This window comes from Vigna umbellata, chromosome 11 (assembly GCF_029865625.1).
Source record: "Vigna umbellata cultivar VRB3 chromosome 11, Vumbellata_1.0, whole genome shotgun sequence".
Taxonomy (NCBI): domain Eukaryota; kingdom Viridiplantae; phylum Streptophyta; class Magnoliopsida; order Fabales; family Fabaceae; genus Vigna; species Vigna umbellata.
This window is the reverse complement of record NC_142175.1, coordinates 1929630-1955286: the sequence shown is the minus strand read 5'-3', so window position 1 is coordinate 1955286 and position 25657 is coordinate 1929630. Positions and strand designations below refer to the sequence as shown.

At 34.6% G+C, this 25657-nt stretch overlaps 1 protein-coding gene across 1 annotated transcript; it reads left to right on the top strand.

The window, feature by feature from the left end:
* Window positions 1–1895: 1895 nt before the first annotated feature.
* On the top strand, window positions 1896–4453 carry LOC148190739 (uncharacterized). The gene is made up of 6 exons (XM_088102648.1): window positions 1896–2224; window positions 2306–2556; window positions 2656–2868; window positions 2959–3051; window positions 3132–3233; window positions 3318–4453. The coding sequence occupies exons 1-6, from the start codon at window positions 1906–1908 to the stop codon at window positions 3657–3659; spliced, it is 1320 nt and encodes a 439-aa protein (XP_087958774.1). The 5' UTR covers window positions 1896–1905; the 3' UTR covers window positions 3660–4453.
* Window positions 4454–25657: the final 21204 nt, after the last annotated feature.

Here is a 25657-nt window from a genome sequence, read left to right as displayed (position 1 = left end):
ATGATTTTCCTTTTTCTTTATTCAACATAACTCCTATTTTACAGCAACCATTAGACATCAACATAAAGAGACAGATGGGTGTCCAACACCAGTACACTGTGAAGCATTTAAATGTAGGTTAACAAATTATGTAAATCTTAAAATTTTCTCGAAATTGTTGTATTTAGTGACCATTTTAATACATACATAATTACATCATTAGGGATAACAAAAGATTAGGAATAACAAAACAATTCATATGTGATATTTGCATATAAATTTTTTATGATAGATATTAAATAAATATTCTTAATTGATATACTTATAGATATTGAGTACTGGTATTTTATTAGTGACTTAATAATTGATTGGGTAAAAGTATTCCAACATCCAACCGCACTTACCATTATCCATTAATAATTATTAGTGAATTTTATTTAATTTTTTTTAAATCAATATTCATAATAAAATTATTAGTAAAAAAATATTATTTATTAAAAAATAAATTAAAATTTGACTTCACATATATTTTATATTGTATATTTATTATTATTATACTAATATTAGTAAATAATTAAAGTTTTGATCTAACAGTGGGATGGGCTTATGGGTCATGAGACTAAAACTATAGACAGGTTACAATTCCACAGAGGATAAGGAGGGTTATAAGCAGAATAAGAATTTAAAATAGGTTATTTAGGAGCTGTGGATTATTTGAACTTGATATGATGCAGTGTTTTATGGTTGTTTGAGAACCACACCAGTATTTGAGATTTTAGTACAGGAACTAGGATTTAGTAATTAATGTATCAAATACGATCTTGTGAACTACCTTCTTTACAACATCTTTTCTTTTATAGTTTGATAATGAGATACTTTTCTTTTGTCAGTCATGAGTATTTTTTATTATTATTATACGTTTGTTATAAAGATGAATAGTTCATTCCACACAATATATATTGCATATTTAAGTTTTAGTATAGTAAGAAAAAAATAAATTGAATTAGTTCCAAAATTTAAATTTTATTTGAACTCCATTAATGAATGTGGTACTTGAATAAGTATTTGGTCTTTAATAATTACATGTGTATTTGTTAAAGAAAATATTAACGTTAATATACCATTAATCTAGAGTAATTCTTTTGAAATGTTTTGAATATTAATATTAATTTTCTATTTAATAAGCATCTACAAAAAAAAAAAACTATCAAAATTAAAATTGTTATACTAAAATATAATTTGTTATTATACTAAAAACAAAATATATGTTATAGTAATATTTATTTGTAATCATCATTGGAATTGTGGCTTAACTAGTTGTCTTTAAGGTTCTTATTCTGAATATGCTAACCATGTTCTTGAAGGTTACTGTTATGTAAAGATGGATATGCATGCAGCAGAAAAAGGTCACATTGGGATGATGATGTGTGTGTTTCTGTTTTTATTTGGTGTATTTATTGTGGGAATTCAGATTGATACATGTTCCCCACTTTAGCAAGTTTTTTTTACTTTATTAAGGCTGCTTCAATGTATGCAAAGTGTAGTGATAGTATTTTGTATAGCTAATTACTATATACTGTTGAACTTTAAAAGTGTCTATAGAGATTAGAATTATAATTGTAGGCAGTGATCGCAACAATTGGTGAAGTAAGACATTATAAAAGCAATTGTCATTGTCCGTTGAGAAAACTACCACTTGCCATTACATAAGATCATTCCATATTCTAATTGTTTACTTCTTGATTGTTTACTTCTCACTTGCAGCATTTTGGTATATTTTAGTCAATTTTCCTCACTTTTTTAATTTCACCAATATGTCAATGTTTCGTTGCACCAGAATTTGATATAATGATCCTCACTTATCCATCAAAGAATTCTCTAATTGTTTCACCTTTTAAGTTAATTATTTTTCATAAATATGTAGTCATGCCAAAGGTTAAGCGTTTTCGAAATCTGCAAAAATCTACACCTCAACCTCAATGTGTGGAAAATACTACAACTCAACCTTCAGGTAATTCTTCACCAACTAATCCTATAGTGTCTTCTCCAATGATTGACCAACCACCATCATCACAACATGCCGGACTTGAATCCTCATTACCCACTGAAAATACACAACAAACTGAAACATCCACGCATGTTGGATGTGAATCCTCATTACCCACTGAAAACACAGAACAAACTGAAACATCCACCCAACAAGTTGGACGTCAATCTTTATCGTATTGGACTGTTGATGCAATAGGTATATGTCATATTTATTTTTTCTGAATGCATATTTTTTTAAATTGTAGTGATGATTGACTAAGTTGTTTTATTGTTAAAGACTTAGAAGGAGTTTTCAAGAAAATTAAGGTCAAGGTCAAAGAAGTAAATAATTTACCTTCTGGGGAACGCATCATTGTGGAGTTTGATGAGATAGGCATGCCTATTGGTGAAGGACAAGGCGTGCTTGCAGGATACTGTGGTATATTGGCAACTGATGGCAATTTGTTTCCAATTAATTTTGAAAGGTGGTCTGGAAAAACAGGCATGCCTAACACATATTTTTTGGAATGCTTTAAGGAAATGTTGCAGGTATATATATCATTATGCACGTATGACTTTTATCTTTTGAAATTTTTCAATTTTTTTATAAATGTTAACACACTAACTATGTTTTCTTTTTTTCAAAAGCCTCGATTTTGTTTTAGGATTGCTGAAGCTAATGCACAACGATATTGTAAATTAACTCTTGGTAGAAAATGGGCTGCACATAGGCAGAATTTATGGAATGAGTTTTATGATCCAGCGAAAACCAAAGATCAAATCATAAGTAATGTGCCAACTGGTATAGAAAGAACTCAATGGGCTCATTTTGTTACTTATCGTCTAAAACCAGAAACACTGGTATAAATTTCATTATTTTGAATGGTGTGAATTGTTTGTGTACTTAATTTATTTTATTGGTATATTAACTTACAATTGTTTCTCTCATAGGAGATGTGTAAAAAAAATAGAGAAAATCGCAACAAGCAACTAACTCCTCATACAGGTGGTTCTAAACCTTTCTCAAGAAAAAGGCATGAGATGGTAGGGATATTAGTAAACATGACAGTTTTTACTATTTTTTAAAGTTTACTATTTATTTTAATTTCTTCTTTTTTATTTAGTTTATGGAAACTGGACAACTGCCTAGTCGTGGAAAACTATACATTGAAACTCATAAAAGAAAGGATGGATCATTTGTAAATGACGCAGCAAAAGATATAGCGGTTAGTTCTATTATAATATTATATTTTCAAATATGTTTTTTTTAATATTTAGACTTTTAATTATAAATTGTTATATGCCTATAGGAACAAATTGAAGTGGGTTTGACTCAAAGTACTACCAATGAATCAGAGGTTTCTCCTAATGATGTTGTTGGTAAAGTGTTAGGCCCAGAGCATTCTGGGAGAGTACGATGTATGGGTTTGGGAGCAGCTCCTACTAATGCATTTAGGAATACAAGACTTCGACTTTCAGATTTAAGTCTTGCTTCATCTACCACTGTCCCATCATCATCATCTTCTAATCAGTGGCAACAAAAGTATAACAATTTAGAATCAGCATTTAAAGCATACATGATAATGAAGGAAGGAAAGATTCCTGATGAATTGATCTCATTCTTTGATCGTCAACCTCAAGTAAGTTACTAAATATAGTTGAAGCATTGTGCCTAATATACTTTAATTATAAGCATTCTTTATTATTAATATTTTTGTTTTATCATTTTAGGAAGGTGGTGATGCAAATGAGCCCGAGTCTCCTTTGGATACGATAGGATCATCTGGTGCTAGCAACATTTAGGGAGTTTATGATGTCCTTTAGGATGAAACTATATTTAGCCTATGGATTTTGATTAATTATGAATTTAGTTGTAATTACGATTCAATTTAACTTACTTTTATATAGCATGGTGTTTTTGATAATTGAATGTTTTAATGATATATAATTCAAGACTTTGGTAAAAGAAGTTTGTCATGCTTGTTTGTCTTTATTATAGTATTTGAATTTTGTTACAAATAAATATTGTTGACAAAACTATAAGCATCTTAATGGTGATATATGTAATATAAGCAAAATAAAGTTGTAAACTCACAACCTAAATAGTACAAATGAGGCGACTTAAAACATGTAAATTATAATTGTCAAATTGAATATGGTATTAATCCAAAAAGGTTTGAGAAAAACGAGGTTGATCTTTACAGTAAAATAGTTGAAAATAAAAGAGGTTTCAAACCTCTACAAAATAATAGTCAGTAATAGAAGAGGTTAAAACCCTCAACAAAAAGACCTCTGCAATATAAAATGGATACCAGAGGTCATTGAAAACCCCCGCAAATTAATAGCGACGACTCTAATTGCGGGGGTTTGAAAAACCCCTGGAAATTAATTTGTGGAGGGTAAAAACCTCCGCAAAATGGAAAATAAACCTCCACTAAATAACCGTTTTTTTGTAGTGATAAAAGATAAGAACTGACGTCATGATAAAAGAAATTTTTTAAATCACTACTAAAAATGAGACCTTTGAGGTCGGTTTCCAACATAAGGTTTAAACTTTTAACATCAGTTTAAAATCGTTATAATAAATCTTGCTTATTACATTTGTTTCCGGGTGTAATTCGATGTTGAAGATTATTGAGGAGCATCGTAACATTCCGGGACAGGTTGTGTAGAAGGCCAACCGAGCATTGTAGCAGATCGAGCCAGGTCATGTAGGAAGTCGACCGAGCACTATAGCAAACTGGGTAGGATGTGCAAGAGACTGATCGAGTTGTTGGGAAGCTTGGCTACACTTTGTTCTCCTCATCTAGAACATGATGTTCTAAAGTCATTCCTGAGACCTTTATATAATAGTTGCCTAAGACAATTAGGGCAGACCCACGGGAGAAACCTTCCTCCATTTCAAGAAAATAAAAGTTAGCGAGAAAAATGAGTTTGCCAACTCTAACTAAGACATCCTCTATGTAACCTGTGGGGAGGGCGACACTCTTATTGGTTAACTGTGTGACTACACTTGTAGGTTGTATAGTTCCAAGAGAAAGAGATTTAAAAATGGACAGAGGCATGACATTAATGGAACCACCCAAATCAAGGATGACATTCTCAAATTTTCTATTTACAATAATGCAAGGGATGCAGAATATACTTGGGTCATTACATTTCTTAGGAATTTGTGGAGCAGATTTACCTATTAGTGCAGATACATTTATGCCCATGTTGATTCTTTCATTTCCCTTCATCTTCCTCTTATTTGTGCACAGCTCCTTCAGAAATTTTGCATATTTAGGAATCTTCTTAATGGCATCGAGTAGAGGTATGTTCACCTCCACCTTCCTGAAGGTCTCAAAATCTCCTTATCCCCCTCTTCCATATTTTTGCTTTTGCATTACTTTTGGAGGAAATGGAAGAGGGATAGGACATTGTTACAAGTCAGAAGATGTAGTAGTGGAAGAAGAAGAAGGTCTACTTGCCTTAAATTTCCTGCTTGTACTTGTCTTCTCCTTTTATTTTCTCTGACATGTACCAAGATCATCCTCTTTATCAGGCTCAGGTGCAGGGGTAGGTGTAGGTGTAGGTGTAGGTGCTGGAAGTCGCACTGTGGGTATATGAATCTGCTTCCCAGTTCTTAGGGTGGTGGCACTGACATTTTCATTTCTTGGATTCTACATAGTCTTAGATGGTAATCTATCAGAATTTTGTGACTATGCCTGATTTGTCAAGCTCTAGATCGAAGCTCTAGTCTCTTGTTGGAAATGCATATTTTGTATAGTCATCTGCTTGACTAACTCCTTCAATGAAGGCTCAAAAGTGGAAGGTTGAGGAGATGTTGGCGGAGGCATAGCATGGGTTATATCTATTACTGGAGAGGTCATAGTTTTGTTGTTATTGTGGTTGTGACTGCTTGTTGTTGTAGATGTTTGCAGTATTAGCTTGAGGAGCATCTGGGCCAACATGTTGCTGCAAAGATGGACATGCATCAGTATAATGGTCACTAGAAGGGAAATACAACATAAACGTACAACAAATGCAAATTTTTGATTGTTAGGAAGTTGAGTCACCAAATTGACATGAGCATCAAGCTTTCTCTCTAGCTTCCTATCTACAAATGAAGAACCAACAATCACATCATGAACTCCTTTAATGGTAATGACGTCATTTCTCGCACTAAACTACTGGGAGTTTGAAGCCATCTTTTCAATCAAATGCCTGTCTTCAGTAGGCGTCATATCTCCAAGAGCTCCACCACTGACAACATCAATCATACTCCTCTCCATGCTATTTAGACCTTCATAGAATTATTGAAGAAGGAGTTGCTTAGAAATCTGGTGGTGTGGGTAGCTCACACATAGCTTCTTAAATCTCTCCCAGTATTCATACAAGCTTTCACCACTAAATTTTCTAATCCTACAGATGTCTTTCCTTATGGCCATGGTCTTGGATGCTGGGAATAATTTCTCCAAAAACAGTCTCTTAAGATCATCCCAATTAGTGATGGAGTCAGGCGCAAGGTAGTACAACCAATCTTTTTCCACACTCTCTAGTGAATGTGGAAACACCTTCAAGAAGATGTGATCTTCAAGGACATCTGGAGGCTTCATTGTGGAACAAAAAACTACTTCATATGCTTATGTGGACATTCAACTGCAAGACCATGAAACTTGGGCAACAAATGGACCAATCCATTTTTAGAACATATGGAACATCTTCATCAAGATATTGGATAGACAAGCTTTCATAAGTGAAATCATGTGCAACCATATCTCTAAGAATCCTCTCATGACGTGGAGCTTGAGCCATATTGTTCTCGGTATGAAAAGCACAAGAATTAGAATCAAATGCAGATGTAGTATGCACAAAATAGCGAGCAGTAGACACAAAAGAAGAATGCTCAAAATTATTCAACCTAATGGTATCTAAATGCAAAGACTCTAAAGACAAATTCCTAAAATGCCTAACTAATCTTTGAGAGGTCCTATCAATTTCAAGATCAAAGGGTCATAATGGTCTAGGATTGCCCCTAGCCATGCACTAAGTCAATGCATATCATTAAAAGTCAACAAAAGCAAACATAGGGGGGTTACAAATACAAGTATATGCAAACCTTATCCAAATTGGCTAAAATTTTGTGAGAAACACCCTAAAATCATTAAATGACAGCACAAAAATTTCAAAGCAAAATTCAAAGGATAATTATTTTTACCAATAAAAGAAAGTGTGAAAAAAATAAGGCAATAAAACTTGAAAAAAAAAATAGAAAACGACCTCTTTTTGGAGATCGGACTATCGCCAAATGACATAGATCTTTTTTTTTTCAACACAAAATTCATATATGATACGTCCAATTTTTATAAAAGCATCAAAAGTTATTGCGATTTGAAGTTTTAACAAATCCTGTTTTCAAAAATATATGTTACTTAGAACTGGGACTACCACAAGTGATTCTGTGATTTTTCTAAATAAATATGGACCAAAAGAAATGCACACAAAAATTTAAAAAAAAATAACACCTCTAGCTATCAAAACAAAAATCGCCAATTAATTAGGAAACTCAGCTACTATTCATGGCATTATTCATCACACGCACACTGTTCATTGCATTTTCATGCCAATACATGCCAACAACACAAAATTTCCTAATTTTGACTTTTTAAATGATGCAATAACACAAACAACCAATGCACCAAATGCACACATGACAAATCATGACACACACACATAATAGAAGAATACACAAACTAAATAGAACTTTAGACAAAATCGTTGGTCCCTAACAACAATGCCAAATTTGATCGAGGTCGTACCCGAATCAAATTAATGTGTAATTAGAAATGCAGTATACTAGGGAGTGGCTCCTAGGTCGTCTCTCAAGGACCAATTTTTGGTTCAGTCAAAAGATCAAACACATAGTGAGGGGGAGGGGGGTTGGACAAGTTGTGTGAAGTAAAATTAAGCGATTAACACACAAATTCAAACACTAATTAAAAACGGTTGATCATTAGTTCGATTTCAATGTTTTCATTCCCAGATTAACTATAATTACTCACTCTTCTCACCCCTAATCAAACATGAATTAACCAACTAAGCAAAGGTTAATTTGGTCTTCAAAATTATAAATTAAGCAAACACAATGCACCTATTTAATCGATTCTGCACAACATATATTAATCAACTAAGCGAAGATTAGACACCAATTAGGCAACATTGTAGCATGTACCTAATATCAAGCATAAAACAAATTTAATATGATGCGTGGCAAGGTAGCAGATTTATAATGACATTGTAGAAACTTCATGGAAATGTTGCAACCTCACTAATGTTCAACCAAACAGATTTAAGCTACCATTAAAACTAGTTCAACATAGCAAACAAAATATAAAACATCAAGAAATATGGAACGAAAATGCAAAATACAAAATTGGAATGAAACTACAAAACGCAATTCGAAAACAGAATGGAAAAAACACAAATAGAATGGAAAACATGCAACTACAATTAAGATAGAAAACACAAATGCATACAGAAACGAAATAGAGGAAAACGTAATGAGCATAGGGAAACGAAAGTAAACTACAACGAAAATTTAAGGGGAATATGAAGAACAATTAATACAAAACTGGAGTAGTAACTGGAAATTAAAACAAAATTCATTTCTACATGAAAGGAAAATGAGAGCAAAACCTAAAACCCCAAAAAGGGGGAGTTGTTATTCGTTTAAGGCATGGAATAGAATGAAAAGAGAGATTATGAGCGTTTTTCTCTCTTGGGTACTAAACCCCTAGGCAAGCCCTCTTAGAGTTCCAAAATATAATCCTAAAATTGCCCTAAAAATAATAATGGGAATAATTAAGCTCAAATAATTCAAATTAATTAAAATAAGAATTACTTGTCAAATTAAGCCTAAATAGAAAAACTGAGGAAATATTTGACAATTAAACGCAATTCACTAATTAAATTTAGTACAAAGAGTTAAGTGAATAAGACAAAATAATGATTCATCAATGATGAATTTAAAGATGCTAAATTGGATGAAGTAGGACCGGTCAAATTGTATAAAGCTTTGTTTACATTTCAGTAGAAGAAATAGGTGGTTCTTAGGCTAAAAAGGGGGTTTTGATAGGTGAAATGTTAAAGGAAGGGTTATTTTGGTTAAATTGTGTTTAAGCAAGGGTCTAAGGGTTGATTAACACTTGTTTGAGTGTTATGACTGCAAAATTATGATGTAGAGCTGATTAATCATCTTTTGGGGGTCTCTTGTATGGATTTTAGTTCATTTTAGGGTTTTTCACTAGTTGTATTTTTATTGAGAAGGTCTGGACAAAATGTGGTGTTTTAGAGGTTGTTATTACGTCTTTTAAGACTTTTGTAAGTTGTTAGTTGAAGAAAATTGATGTTGAAAGGTATATAATGGAGTTTGATTGTTGTTAAGTTGTTAAGTAAGGTTGAGATATCTAATTTGAGTTGGGAAGGTGTTTTTCAATGTTTCTCTAGGTGTAGAAGGTCATAATAATTAGTAACTGCTCTGAAAAAATTCCTCTACTGATGGAAAATCCGCAATCTGATTGTGCACTTCTTTATTTTTAATTTCACTCTTCTTAAAGTATAATCATAAGTTGTGGAAAAAGCCACAACTCAATTGTTGAATTCCCTGGTTTTCAATTTGTTTCTCTCAAGACAAATCCACAGGTTGTTGAAACGTTCACAACTAGGTTGTGGACCTCTCTGATTTCAAGGTTTGGATCACCCTGTTTACTCCCATGCTTATATTTTAATTGAATTGTGATGAATTGTTGGATTTTTTATGATACTTTGATGTATGATCAGTGATGATATATGTTGATATTCAAATGTGGAAGAGTTTGGACATATGTATATGGTTTTAAATGGTTTCAATGTTTGGATGGTTAGTTCCAAGGTGGAACTTCTTGGTTTGGTTCAATTGTGTTAGAATGAATGCATGTAGCTCAGTATTGGGAGTTTTCATAACACTCTAATGGACATACATTATCAAATAGAGAGGTTTGACGCATGTGGTGAGAGTAGCACGAGGTCCGAGCTTGAGGGGCCTTTCTCCATTTGGAAAAAAGGCGTTTGAGGACTCACCTTGTGATGTGTGGTAGGGTGAAACCCAATTGGAAAGGGCTTTGAAAAGCAATAATGGCCACTATAAGTGCACAATCCGTCATATTTCGACATTCATTCTAAGTTTGGACAGTCTAGTAAAAGCATTGTCATGCAGAAAGTGTTTGGTCGTTTGGTGTGAAATGTGTATCATGTGTATAATGTTTAAATGTTCTTATATATCATTAATTATTTGTATTTTAGCTTACCCTTGTTTTTGTGTTGTTTGTCTTTGTGTATGGTTTCCCTTTTGTGATGATCACCTTAATCATGTGAGCTTAGGGAGACATTCTTTACAGTTTCTCTAGTGAGAGGTGAGGGTGAAAAAGTTAGAAAGTCAGATGATTCTACAAGTGTAGATCTTGTCTTTCGTAGGTTTGCTTTTTTATAGTAGTTCCATTATCATATATGTAATATTCTTTTTAGTAGTATTTTACTATTAAAAATGGGATGTTACATGACATGTTGGTGCTAGATGTTTGAATTCATTAATGATGAGTGAATCAAGCTTAAAATAGATTAGAAATCTAGTTTCTGGTATAAATAATAGATTACATAAGTGTAATAATTTGTTAGATTTAGCCAGAACACTTAGAAAGCTAAACAAGGGCAAATCACTCTGTTATAATCGATTATATAAGTTACATAACCAATTAAAATAGAGAAAAAGCCATAATCTGTTATATAAGTAACACAATTTGTTAAGGATGGCTAATGGATGACTAACATGGCTAAGTGTCAATATAATCGATTACATAACTTTAATAATCGATTAAAATAGAAATAATAGTCTAATCCATTACACAAAATAGCCTGATAATTTAAGACTGTTAAAAGAAGCAGTAATAGACTTATGACTTCAAATAATCGATTACACACATGAGATAATATGTTAAAACAGAAAGGAAAGGATAATAGATTATGCAATTAATATAATCGATTATTCTACGACAAGATTTGAAAATCCTATATATATGTGACTTGAGAATTGTTTCTATAACGTTACACTTTTCAAATACTAACAATTTTGTTGAGCTATGTGTTAAACTCACTTCTAGTTGCATCAAAGCCAACAAACTCAGTTTCCCCTCTAATGTAGTAGAGGGATAACCAAGGATCAATCCAAGGACTCAACTATGATTAAGTTTCAGAATGTAGAGTTAATTCTTGTTACTATTTATTAACTACTAATGCAAAATGGGGAAATTAAAAATGAAAGTAAAAAGGTAAAATCTTGACTCTGTTTAAGGAAAGAAAGAAATAAAAGAAAATAAAATAAAAGTCTAAACAACTCAAAACATAAATAAAACCTAATTACTATAGCTACCTAGAACTGAAATAGAACATATATATATATGATACAATCTAAACAGAACTCAAATGCTAAATGAATTAATCAAAAAAATAGAGAACTTGCATAGGGTTTTATAGTTCATATTTCAGAACTCGCAATGGTAATTTCCACTCATTCTCAATCAATGCAAATCTAAATCTGATATACACTTTAAAAAGAAAAGAGTTAAAACATAATCTGAATGAATCTTTATGCATTGGACTCATCTCTGACTCGAGAAGACATCTCGAAAATGAATGCTCACTGTGGAGTCATTTAATTCCTAAAGGAATTGTAGAATGCAGAGTTATAGAATCCAAATCAATTTCTAAAGCAAAACAATTACAAAAAATCAAAAGCAAAGAAAGTTTATTAACAAGAAAAGAAGATAACAACTATACCGGAAGTCACCAAGATTCTCGCGGCCGTCACTCTCGCAATTGTCTTGGCGAAATATAGAAGCAAATGAAAGAGGGAAAAGGGAAGAAGAAACTTGTTCGTGACGCTTTCTTTCTCCAATCGAACGACCCTCTTCACTTTGCTCACGAGCTCATGTCTCGTCACTCCGATCATCTTCAACCTCTCCACTCAGCTTCGGTCACGTGCTTCTTCTTCAGTCCATGTCATCTTCTTCGGGCAAGATGCGCTCCTCTCTTCAGCTTTTCCCAATGCCTAGCTCACAGGTTCTTTTCTCTCCCAATTGAGAATTGCTTGAGACATTATTTTCTTCAAAGGAAATGCACAACCCAGGAACCCCTAAAGCAGATTCAGCCACCAAAACTCACTGTTTCACGTAAGCCCATTCCAATGCATTTTCATTAGACCAGCAGCTGCAATGTAGTGCAAATGCAAGCAGCCCAAATGCTAAGTGCACCAGCAGCCCAATTCAGCTCAATTTCTCTTGTGGCAGCAGCTCAATTTATATCTACATCAAAGAAAAAGAATCAATACCAAATTAAAGAAATGGAAATCCAACAATTAAAAAAAAATTATTAAATATTTTCTAAAAAAATAAATTTTCTAATTATTAACAAAAACTAAAAATACTCCTAAAACCCTTTTTTTAAGTAAAACTCTATAAAACTAAAGAATTAAAGAAAAAACCTAAAACTATCCTAATTCTATGCAATAAGAAACTAAAAGAAACTAAGAAGGACTCCTAAACACAAAAATATATGTAAATTTGGATAGTTATACTATGATTATAGGTGATCTCAAGAAACGTTCTTGGTGAGTCTAAGCTTCACCGTGATTACACATAAAGAGACTTTAGACTTCATTAGTTCTGATTCAATTTGCACTTTGGAGAGTGTGTTAAAGATGAGGTTCATCAACAATCTCTTCAGTGTATACCTTTGAAAGGGTAATCAGGTTTAAGAGTTCGGATTGGTCTGGTATTTGTAAGAGATTGAGGATGTTCATCTCTTGTATTGTTACTTTGATTTGGAGTGGTGAGAGGAGGGCAAGTGAGAGTTGTCATAACTAAGGTTCTTGAAGTAGGACTGAACGTAGGCTTTACATTTCTAACAAGACTATTGTATGCGTTCTTTATGTTGTGTGGGATGACTCGGTTGCATGTAATGGTTTGGAGTTTGATAAGAGTACTGAAAACAGCGTTAATGTATGCGTAATATGTTTCCTCCTTTGTATATTTCTCTCGCTAGAAGTCTGGTTTACATCTGGACCTGTGGTTGATACGTGAGTGTAGACGTTAGGGCTGAAACGTCCTTCCAACCCACTAACCGTGTCCACCTTGTAGTCTAGGGTTCACTCTCAAATAGAGGCGGTGTTGAGCTTCGGGTTCTCTTCCTTCATGGAAGAGAGGAGATGTGTTCCCTGGGCTAACGAGAGAGCTTGAAGGTTGGGTCCTCACTGAAGGTGCTGACTGAGAAGTGAGAGTGTGGAGAGTCTTGGGCATGCTTGAGGGCATCTTTGAGTTGAGTGAAGTGTTGGGTGAGAGTGAGTTTGAGGGGAGTGAGGGAACGAACCGTGACGAGTTTAATGTATAAGTGGAAAACGGGGAGGAGCCGAGAGTTGTAGTGGATCTTTCATTTGAGAACAAAAGGGAGAGGACTAGGGGTGTAGTGGTGCACTTGTTCGTGAAGGAGGGAGAAAGCCAGCTTAGTCTCGGTCTGCATGGAGGAGGGAACCAAAATTGTGTGAAGTGAGATGGGTCTAGTGTTAAAGTAGAGATAAGTGTGAGAAAAGCAAAGAAAAGAATGGGTTAGACTGAAACAGTGGAGGTGATGAATTAAGGGATGCAGTGAGTGAGGTTTGCATGGGGAGGGATACCCGATTTTGTGTATGGAAAAAGGAAGGTGAGATAGGAAAATAAGAGAAGACGCGTGGGGCCACGTTAGGGAAAGTGAGAGCGGTTTTTCCTTAGGCTCGGAGTATACGTGAACTTAGCAGAGAAAGAAAAAGTGAGAGTTTGTTGAATAGAATGGGCCCCCGTGGGTCCCTCTTCGTGAGGTTGAGAAGATTAGAATGAAATGTGAACATGGCATAAGGTGCAGAAACGAAGTTTGGTTGCTGTTTTTGTAAAATGATAGTCCTTCTTATAGTGTAACCTGTGGATATAGTAGGGTAAAACTAATTACGTGTTGAGTGGTTAGTGATTATTGGTGGATCCAAGTGGGGACCGCTTGGGGTTAATTGTTTCTTGGTAGTAGTTAATCTAATTAAAGAATTATCATGGTATTGGCACTAGTAAAAAATGACGTTTTAAACTCGGACATTATGCCTCGATTTCTACGGAACCGAAGTCTATCAAAACGCGGTGGCACTCTGGTAATTTTAAAAGCATTATATGTCTCGGTTATTAGATAACCGGTGTCTAAAAAAGATACTGATTCGGTTTCCAGACTGAACCGAGGCCTAATCCTCACATGCGAAACATACGGACTCGGTTGAAAATAGAACCGGGGCATATTGGCACATACGGACTCGGTTGAAAATAGAACCGAGGCATATTGGCTTCCACTGGGCCTTAAATCTGAGATTTATCAAAAGTTTTCCCCAAAATTCTCCTCCTCTTCCCCTCTTCTCTTCTCTTCTCCTGCAGCGACCACCTCCTTCTTCCTTCCTCTTCTCCTACAACGTCGACGACAGTGGACGCGAGGACGCGCGGCGGCGAGGACGCGCGGCGGCGAGGACGAGGCTGCGGCGAGGACGTGGCTGCGGCGAGGGGAGGAGCGGGGGATCTTGCGGCGCCACGCTCTTCTCAGCAACCGGTAGCGGAAGACGAAGGATACCGGGCGGAGAGCTGTGGCGGAGTGCCCCGGAAGGGAGATCCGGTGCGGAGGCGGAGGCTCAGGGCGGTTAGGGATGAGTTCGACAGGTAGATCTTTGTTTTCTTCTTCTTCTTCTTCTTTTCTTTGCTGTTGTTGCTGATGGAAGATTGTTTTGTCTTCGTTAAGGGGTGGCGGAGGTGAGGAGACGAAGAGGTCTTTGAGCTTGTGGCGGACGCGGGCCTCGGGGAGGGGCGCGGGATCTTGCGGCGGGGGATGGAATCGGCGTCGGGCGAGGAACATGCGGAGGGTCTTGCGGCGACGCAGGTGGATTACATGGGTGATTGTTGGACTGCGAGTGGGATCTGAGAGAGGAGAGGGAAATAGATTGATTAGAACTGAGAAAGGAAAGGGAAGGGAAGAAGGCTTTGGACATTGATTTGGGTATGCCCTTTGCTTTGTGCATTTTGCTTCTCTGGTTTTGGACATTGATGATATTGTGTTGCTGATTGAGTATGGACTGATTGATTCCTGTTACAGTTTTCTTCTTTGTTTTAAATTTTTGAGCTGAAATTGAAAGAAATTTTGGGAGCTGAAATTGGAAGAATGAACTGAGAAATGAACGAACTGAGAATGACTGAGAAATGAACCGTGAATGAGAGAATGACTGAGAAATGAATGAACAATGAACCGTGAACGAGAGTCAGTACGAAAAATAAAAAAAAAATACACTCTACTGCCTTGGTTATCTAAGAACCGAGGCATATTCTTGTCTCATTTTATCCCGGTCTATAACCGAGGCATAAAATTTAATCTTTTTACCTCGTCGGTATATGCCTCGGTTGTAGAACCGGTGCCTAAAAGCAAAAATAACCGGTGCAGTATCCTCTTAGTGTACTAGTGTGGTGTTATAAACCGTATGTTTGGATCGTTTAATGTATATTATTGAGAATATGTATGGAATTGTAGCATGAGCATAAATCATGTTATTTCCTAGATATTTTATTAGCTGTGTGAGCTTTTTGTATTGTAATATGTTAAGGAGTTTGAGTCTCGTATAGAAATAGAGATTTGTGTGTCATTGATGGATGACTATTTATTACTATTCACTTAGTTTTTCGCATCAATCTTATTAGTGAATTGTGTTTAACTCTTCATTATTGTCTCATTTTCACTATTTGGACTTAATTTGACTATTAATAGTTATTTTAATTAATTTGAATTATTTGGGCTTAATTATTCCAATTATTATTAGCAGGACAATTTTGGAATCATATTTTCGGACAAAAAGAGTGTGGCGACGTCATTTTCCATTATTCACATCAACATTATGTTTGAATTTCGTTTTTAATGGCTTTGGGCTCATTTTTAGGCAGATTTTTGTAGAAGCCCATATGAAGGGCAAATTTGTAATTCGGGGTTTATGAACCCCAAAATCAGATTTCACTATCCTCTCTTCTCTCCATTTTTCGTTTTCTTCTTCTTAGGTTTAGAGCTCTGGGATGTTTTCCACCCCGACCCCCTTGTGGGGGTTTTAGGTCATTTCTTTCATTTTCTTTATGTATTGAATTATTTACGTTTTTAATTGCATTTTTTTCGTTTCTTACTTCCAATTCCGTTTCAAGCTTTACATTTACGTTTTAGAATTGCTTTCGTTTTGAAATCCAATTTAGCTTTGCGTTTTTATTTCTGTTTGGTGCTACTGTTACGTTCTATGTGCTCTAATTCCATTTCGATTGCAGTTTGAATTTTGTTGTAATGGTAGCTTAAGTGTGCTTGGTTGGTCTTAGTGAGATTGCAACGTTTTCCTTGAGATTGTTGGTCTATCATTGTGATTTTGTTGTTTTAACCTTGCTCCATATTTAACGCTTAGTTGGCTAATTGTATTTAATCTTCGCTTAGTCGATTAAATCGCATTTTCTTAATCTGTGGCAGCGTGGACATGACTAAATGGGAGCATTGTATTTGCTTGATTCGCTTTTATGAAAGCATGATTATTCTTCGCTTAGTTGGTTAATTCAAATTGGATTAGGGGTTAAAGTAGTGTGCAATTATTGTTAATATGTGATTGAAGGCATTGTAATGAGCTAGTGACCAACCGTTTTCAATTAGTGTTTGGTTTCGTGTTTTAGTTGTTTCATTTTCATTCACAAAATTGTGCAAAAACCATCGCCCACCACGTGTTCGACCTATTACCTGAATCAAAGTTTGGTCCTTGAAAGATGATCTAGGAGTCCCTTCCAAGTCTATACTGCACTTAATTGTATATTAATTTGATTCAGGTATGACCTCGATCAGTCACCCTTCCTCCTACGCGAGGATTCAATAGGGTTGGATGTTTCACCTAAAGGTTTTGGCTCATGTTGAGTATAGTGCACCGGTGCGCGTAGTATGGGTGGTTTTACTTGTTAGTCCTTGAGAAGTCGGGTAGATAGGTCTGAAGTTGCGATTAAAGAAAACTCGAATTGTTGGTTATTGAGAGCAGATTATGACGACATAATGTAAGAAAACAACATTGGTTTATGAACGATTTGACTATGATGTCAAGTCTGTATTGAAATATGATTTTATGGTTTGTCTTATTATGTGTTTAATACGAATATATTGTGCTATATGTTATGATATTTTTGGTTTCTCACCCTTGCATGTTTGTAGTTGTGGTTTTCACCTATGAGAATCGTACTTGTATGGGAGTAGATGGTGTTGCAGATAAGGCTGGTATGAAGTAGCTGACAAGAGCTGGGAAGTTTTAAGCTCGGGATTTATTATAATTTACATTGCTTTATAATTTTCAGACTTAGACTACTTTTATGTAAAAGTTACATTTCGAGGGTTTTGTATGGACGATATTATAATTATAGTTTTGCTTCTACATTATAATCGAATAAAGTTTTTTATTATCTGAAACGAATGTTTTATGGAAATGGTATGAGAAAAATTATATATTAGGGGCATCTCACTAGGGGTGTTACATTTCTTTATTAGTTGTATATAATTTTCTGCACTTTTATTGTTAAAGTCATTGAGACTAAATTTTGCTCATAAATTTAGCGTTGTTGATACTAAATTTGGATGTTGATGATGGTTAACATGTGCATCAATGAACGAAAAACAAGTAAATGACATGTGATTTACAATGGATTCATATTAGATTCATAAATGCACAATTGTATTAGTGAATTGCCTTTAATTCTTCATTATTGTCTCATTTTCACTATTTGGGTTTAATTTGATGATTAATTCTTATTTTAATTAATTTAAATTATTTGGGCCTAATTATTCCAATTATTATTTGCAGAACAGTTTTGGATTCATATTTTGTGACAAAAATAGTGTGGCCTTGTCATTTTCCATTATCTACATCAACATTATATTTAAATTTCGTTTTTGATTGCTGATTCCAACTTTGCATTATGTTTGCTGCTTTAATTTCGTTTTAATGGAAGAGTGAAAATGTTTAGGTTGGTAATTGGGGATATTGCATTGTTTGCTTGAGATTTCTGGATTGTAATTGATGGTGCTATTCTTGTCTTGCATGATGTTAATTCGGTTTTGTGCTTGCAATTAGGTATACGCTTAGTAGGCTAATTAGTGTTTGATTTTCGCTTAGTTAATTGGACTACGGTGTAGAATTGATTAAACTTATGCAATGTGTTTGCTTAATTCACGTTTTTGAAGACCGGATTAACCTTCACTTAGTTGGTTAATTTGTGTTGGATTAGGGGTGAAAGTAATGTTTAGTTGTTGTTAATCTTTGATTGGAAACATTGCAATTGACCTAGATGCCAACTTGTTTTCATTTGTGTTTGAATTTTTTCTTTAATTTGGTTGATTTTAGTTCACAAAACTACCCATAAACCACCCATGCCACATGTTCGACCTATTGCCTGAATCAAAGTTTGGTCCTTGAGAGACGACCTAGGTGTCACTGCCTAATTTATACTACATTTTATTGCATATTAATCTAATTCGGTTACAACCTCGATCACACAACCCATCACAATGACAACTATTTAATTACTAAATGCCATATGATTTAGGATGTCAAGTGACGAAATCTCTTCCTCCATAAGCTGTATTTTCAATGATTCTACTCCATAAACTAACTAGTAGAGAAATCTAACTAAGTTAGGTTTATACACGTATTAAAACTAAATTACCTAGACAATTTAACCAAGCTTAAACTCCTAAACCTATAAAATGAAGACTAAAAGACTAGCAACAAATGACAACCTTTACATACTCTTAGAAATATGTTAAAATCACTCTATTAACGGTACAATTACATTACCTTGAATTCAAATATATTACAATTACATTACCTTGAATTCAAATATATTACAATTACATTACCTTGAAAGACCAATTTCCCTCATTGCCTTCAATTAACTTTAAAGCATTCTTATTGTATACAATAAACTTGAGCATACTTCATCATCCTAAGTTTTTCTTCCATGTTTTGGCTAAATTTTTCCTCATTTAGCTTGTCACAGAACATGGCCGAAGTACCCTGAACATTGTGACTGGATGTATGACCATTGTTATAGCGGAAGAAGAGGTTTGCTTTTGTCGAAGGAGTTCAAGAGTTTGTCCAGACGGCTAGACAATATAAATATTATTGTCTTGATGGAGAGATTAGATGCTCATGCATCAAGTACGAGTGTACAAGAACTTTGAAAGATGAAGTCGTTAAGGTCCATTTATACCAAAAAGAGTTCATGCGAAATTACACGGTGTGGACATTTCATGGTGAGGAAATTCCTGGTACCTCGAGTGCTCGTGAAAAAAGGCCAGATGAAGGTGCAAACACTTTCGAAAATACATTTGAGAGAAATCAATTTATGCATATGCAAGAGATGGTCAACCATGCTCTTAGTCGACATGTTGGACAAGAAGCATATGATAGTTTTGATGAACAGTATCAAAATGAAACCACTCAGAGGTTTTACAATTTACTGGCAAAGGCAAATCAACCTTTATTTGAAGGGTAACCTGAGTCAAATTGTTAGAGTGCACTAGAATGATGGCTTGTAAATCTAATTATAATGTTCCAAATCAAGCATTGGACTTCATTTTAAAAAATCTTTTTGGATTTGACAACACCAAACAATTCTTTGTTGAAAAATTATTATGAAGCGAAAAGATGTCTTTCAAAGCTGGGATTGGAAACCAAGAAGATTGATTGTTTTGTTAATGGATGTATGTTATTCTATGACAACGAAAGTGGCAAAAATTATGCATCGTTGGTTGAATGAAAGTTTTGTGGGCAACCTCAATATCATATAATGCATGTAGGATGGAGGTGAAAAGACCAATTCCATTAAAGTCCATTTTCTACTTGCCTCTATGACCAAGATTACAAAGAATGTCTGCATCAATGCAAACATCACAACACATGACATGTCATGATGATAACAAAACTAAAGGAGTGTTGCATCATCTTTCTAATGGTGAATCTTGTAAGAACTTCAATCGTAAACATCCATCCTTTGCCAGTGATGTGTGTAACGGCGACTTTTTCTATGTTTTGATGGATTTACGCTGTACATTCAAGCGTCTGCATCACCATATTCATGTTGGCCAATGATTGTTACCCCTATACAATCTTCCACCTAATATGTGTATGACAAAGCCTTACATGTTTTTAACGTGTATAATAGCACGTCCATCTAATCCTAGATGAGCGATTGATGTTTATTTAGAGCCATTGATTGCTAATTTGAAGAAGCTATGAAGTGGTGTTTTGACGTATGATGTTTTAAGGAAGTAAATTTTCCTTATGAGGCAGTTTTGATGTGGACTATTAACGACTTCCCCACTTATGGCATGTTATCTGGTTGGAGCATGCATGATCGATTAGCTTGTCCACATTCCATGGAGCACACAAAGTCATTCTTATTGAGTTATGCTCAGAAAAGTAGTTAGTTTAACTGTCATCGAAGGTTTTTGCCCATTGATTACTCATTTAGAAGAAATAAAAAGGCATTTCACAAAGGGAAAGTTAAAACGGATATGCCCCCACCTACGCTCACTCTATCACAAGTTTGGAGAAGAGTCAAACCCTTTCCAAAAGTGACTAAATGTGATCAGAATAGGATGAAAGGGTATGGGGAATGGTATAACTAGACTAAAAGAAGCATTTTCTGGGATCTTCCCTATTGGAAAGAAAACTTGCTAAGACATAACCTCGATGTGATGCACATAGAATAGAATTTCTTTGAAATTATCTTTAACACGATCATAAATGCTATTGCGAAGATGAAAGATAATTAAAATGCAAAAAAAATATTTACCTTTGTATTGTGGTTGAAGAGACTTAGAGTTTGAGGCGCAAGATAACGGGCGATTGTTGAAACCAAAAGCGAATTACACCTTGTCAAAAGACGAGGCTAGTTTGTGGATGGATCAAGGAGCTTAAAATGTCAGATGAATATTCTTCTAACTTGTCTAGATGTGCCAATATTGAAAAGGGTATTATTCAAGGTTTGAAGAATCATGATTGATATGTATTCATGGAGACTTTAATCCCTATTGCAATCAGTTGTTTGCAAAAGCACGTGACTCATAGAAATCAATAACTTCTTCAAAGATTTGTGTTGCACGACACTAAAGGAAAATTCGCTATGAGAGATGGAAGAAAATATTCCAATTATTTTTTGCAAATTAGAAAGAATATTCCCTTCTGAATTCTTTTATTCAATGAAGCATCTTCCAATTATCTTGCATATGAAGCATGGCTTGGGGACCGGTGCAATACAGGTGGATGTATCCCTTTGAAAGGTTTATGGGAGAATCAAAACGTTCAGTGAAAAATAAAGCCGAAGTAGAAGAATTTATGCAGCCTACTTCCACCGAGAGCAAGCATAATTTTGTTCAAATTATTTCAAGAACTTCATGTTGTCGCCCAATAATGTGAGAAATGAAATGCAATGGCAAACTGAAACATGTCACTCAACTTTATCAGTTTTTCGACAAGTTGACCGTCATGTAGGCAAGCATTTTACTCATTTGTTAATTGATGTTGAATTCAACTCTATTATGTTTGTGTCTTAATTAATTGCAGTGAAGTAAAGTTATACCTTGAGGCGTCATCATCAAATTCTTAACTTTGCAATGCTAAAATTATTATACACTAATTAATTTCAAACATAACAACTCATTTATTGTGGCTGAGCAAGTCGTAGAAGGAAGTGATTCAGCTCGAATACACTCAGAGTTTCCTAACTACTTTCGATATCAAGTATGTATTTATTTCCTATGTTTTGAGCAAGGTAAATTTTACTGTTGCTGTAAAATTTATTTTTGGCATCTTTATAGGTTTTTAACTAGGCATTAACTCCCACGATTTAAAAGTCAAGGGATTTAGCCAATTGGCCAATGAGATGTGTGAAAGAATGGCACACTTACTTCATCAATTTGTACAAATTTCATACACATGAATGGTCTAAAGGAAATAAAACAATTAATTGTGGTGTGTACGTCAAGGGCCTTATAGAGGGTTCTTATGATGATTTCTACAACATCATTAATAAAATATATGAGTTAGAGTACAACATTACTACTTCTCCAAAGAGAGTAGTACTTTTTTTTATTGTGAATTGTTTGATCCTTCTATAACTTGTACAAGAGTGGATCCCAGGTTTAATATCGTCGAACTGAAAATGAGATTAAGATATCGATCATTTGATCCATTCATTCCACAAACTATCGTCAGACATGTTTATTGTGTCACATATCCAACATTTCGTAGTAATGACAAACGTGGTTGGTCTATTGCAATACAAACGAAGCCTAGAGGTCGCATTGATTCAAATGAGGCTGAATATGATGTCGCCTACCAACTTGACGAAATGTCACAAGCCCAAGAAATTATTGAAGTTGAATGTGTATCTGCATTGCACGACCTTGATGGTGATGAAGATGAATTAGAAGGAGAAATACAAGGACAAGAAGAAGAAGATGATGATGATGAAGAAGAAGAAGAAGAAGAAGAAGAAGGTGCGGAAAAACACTAAAAGGAGGGGTTGAATAGTGTTTTCAAGCTTTTTCGCAGCTTATGATTTGATTATGATGTATGTTATGCTTGTAGAATACTTTCATTCAAATAATAAACACTCTCTTGGTTGGACCGTTTACTTAACCAACTTAATGCATCCAGGCTGAAGAGTAGCCAATAATGAATTGTAAAGCAAGTTAAGAGAGATTGAGCTTTAAAGAACATAACAACTACATCGTTTATCAATAGATGAAAACACACAAGATGTTTTATATTGGTTCACCTGTTAGGACTACATCTAATTCTCCTTTAAATAAACTTAAAGGGTTCCATTAGATATTCAATGAAGTACAGTCGAGTTTAACTCACTCCTGATTACATAGTATTATTCACCACCCTTAGTATCACTAAACACTCTCAATCCCTTTGAGACTCGTTTAGTTAAATTTCCCCTACTTCTGGTTGTGTAGTATTCTTCACCACTCTTGGTATCCTTGATCACGGAATAACCTCCAGTTACTCTAGACCAGTTGAGTATTCGCCACACTCTTGGTACTCAGCAACCCGCTGAGATTTCTTTGAGTATTTGCACGACTCCTAGTACTCAACAAGCTGCCAAGATTTCCTTGAGTATTTGTACCACTCTTGGTACTCAACAAGCTACCAAGATTTTCTTGAGTATTCGCAGCACTCCTGTGCACAGTAACCCACTGAGATTTCCTTGAGTATTCGCACCACTCCTAGTACTTAAAAACCCGTTGAGATTTCCTTCAGTTTCACCTATTCCTGGTTGTGCAGTATTATTCACCACTCTTGGTATCCTTGATCAGCGAATAACCTTTAGTTACCCTATATCAGTTAAGTATTCGCACCATCCCTAGTACTAGACAGTCTCACATATATTTCCTTAACTTTAAAGAGTTATGTTATAAGTGTTTGAATTATCTTCAGAATTGCAATCATAGTTTGCTTACAAGTAGTTTAAACTATATCTCTCTACGAGAGGATTTGATTACAATACAAAGCAGTCTAAACACTCGTAGGTGTTTCTTTCATCTCTCTTTTTCTCTCCTTACAAAAGTAAGAATATAATACAATAAAGTATAAGGGAGATGCTTTATTTTTCTTTTTCTCTCATTCTCTCTTTTTCTCTTATATATGTCATGCACAAGTAGATATTACAATGAAACCTAAGAGACTCTCATGTTTTTCACTCTATTAACTCTTTCTTCAAGTGGATATTCTGATGAAGCTAGAGAGTGATCTTTTTTTCTTGAGCTCTTCTCTTTCTCCTTTTCCTTGATAGGAGTAATTTAGCATTAAAAGCTTAAAGAGATTTCCTCGCTCAATGGATGAGGAGACATCTTCATATCTTCATATTTACTCTATTCTTCATCATCATCTCTTCTTTCTTCTATCCTTCTATTTATACACCTTATGATTATAGTTGTTGTGACGATGTTGTCTTTTGAGTTTGGGCTTTATACACCTTAGGATCAAATATCACTTTTGTTGTTTTTGAACGTTGAGCATTTAAGATCATTCAATGCTTGTTCAGAACAAGGTGTCTTTTGATTTCTTACCATTAGGAAGCATTTTACAATTGAGCTCTTTTAATTTAAAGATACCAAACGTATAAATACTTCATCATAAGATAACGTGTCTATTTTTCTCATGGTATCGCCTTTGTGTGTGTATCTTGTAGGCAAATAGCATTTAACTTTCTTAGGTTTTGTTATGTCTTTTAGTTAGATCTTTTAGTCGTTTTAGACGAAGGCATTATCTCGACTTATTTTTGTTTTTTAGTGTACGTCAGTAAACTAGTTTTTTTTTCTTAGAGAAGAGAAATTGACTTCTATAGTTACTTAGTGAAATATGATCTTTGGCGGATATGTAAAATATTAGAAATTAACCCTAAGTAGGAAAGCTTTAGTTTCTTGAAAATTAAAACTTATACTTTAACAGTCACGTAAAACATTTTAGAAAACGGTGGCATTTTGAAAGTGTGAGTACTTGTGAAATAATTAAAACCTATACTCTTACTTACTGCTTGAATATATAAATGTCACTACATTTTCTTTAAGGTTTTATTTTTCTTAAAACTTAGGGTGTGTTTAGTTGGAGGTAATTGGGGGAGAGTGATTGGGAGAGAGTGATTGAGTGGATTTGAGGGGATTTGAGGGTGATTTTTTTGTGTGTTTATTTGAGGAGATTTGAAGGTAATTGAGAGTGAATTTTGGGTTGAAGTTTGTGAGAATTAGTGTAGAATTTGATTGATGTGACGATTTTAAAAAATTAATTTAATTAGTAAAAATTGAAGATTACCAAAATGTCCCTAGGTATTAAAGTAATATAAAATTATATTTATTAATGTTATATTTAATTGTAAAAATGTTTATTAAAAGTTAAAAATTTGGAATAATTATTAAAAATAATTTAAAAAATATAATTAAAACACTTCTGCTACCACCTTCCTTTCACAAACCTTCTCACTCAGATCTCTCCTTCACACACCAAATAGCTACCTGCTTTCGCTTTTTCAATTTTTCTTGTTTCTATATGCTTGGAAGGTTGAGTAAAAAAATGGTGAGTATATGGAATGTTGATGAAGATTGAGATTGGTGTGAGAGTTGTGAGAGAGAGAAGGGTGGTGGGGCCAGAGAGAGAGAGTGAAGGATTTTGGGGAGTTAGGAAATGTTTGAGGGGTACACGAGATATTTTGTCTAAATCCCCTCCAAATCGTCGCTTTCCCCCGGGTGACGAAAAAGGTGCCCGTCTCGCAATTGCCTCCTATTCCTTCCGCGCAGTTCTTATCAAACGAACACGACATTCATTTCGTTTCTTCGCTCCCCAATCATCGTTAACAGTAAATTAACCCCATGTGAACACAGCCTTAATCATATTAGAGGACGTTATCAAAGTTTGGGAAAAAAATAAATTATAATTTTACATAAAAGACATATTTAACTCTTA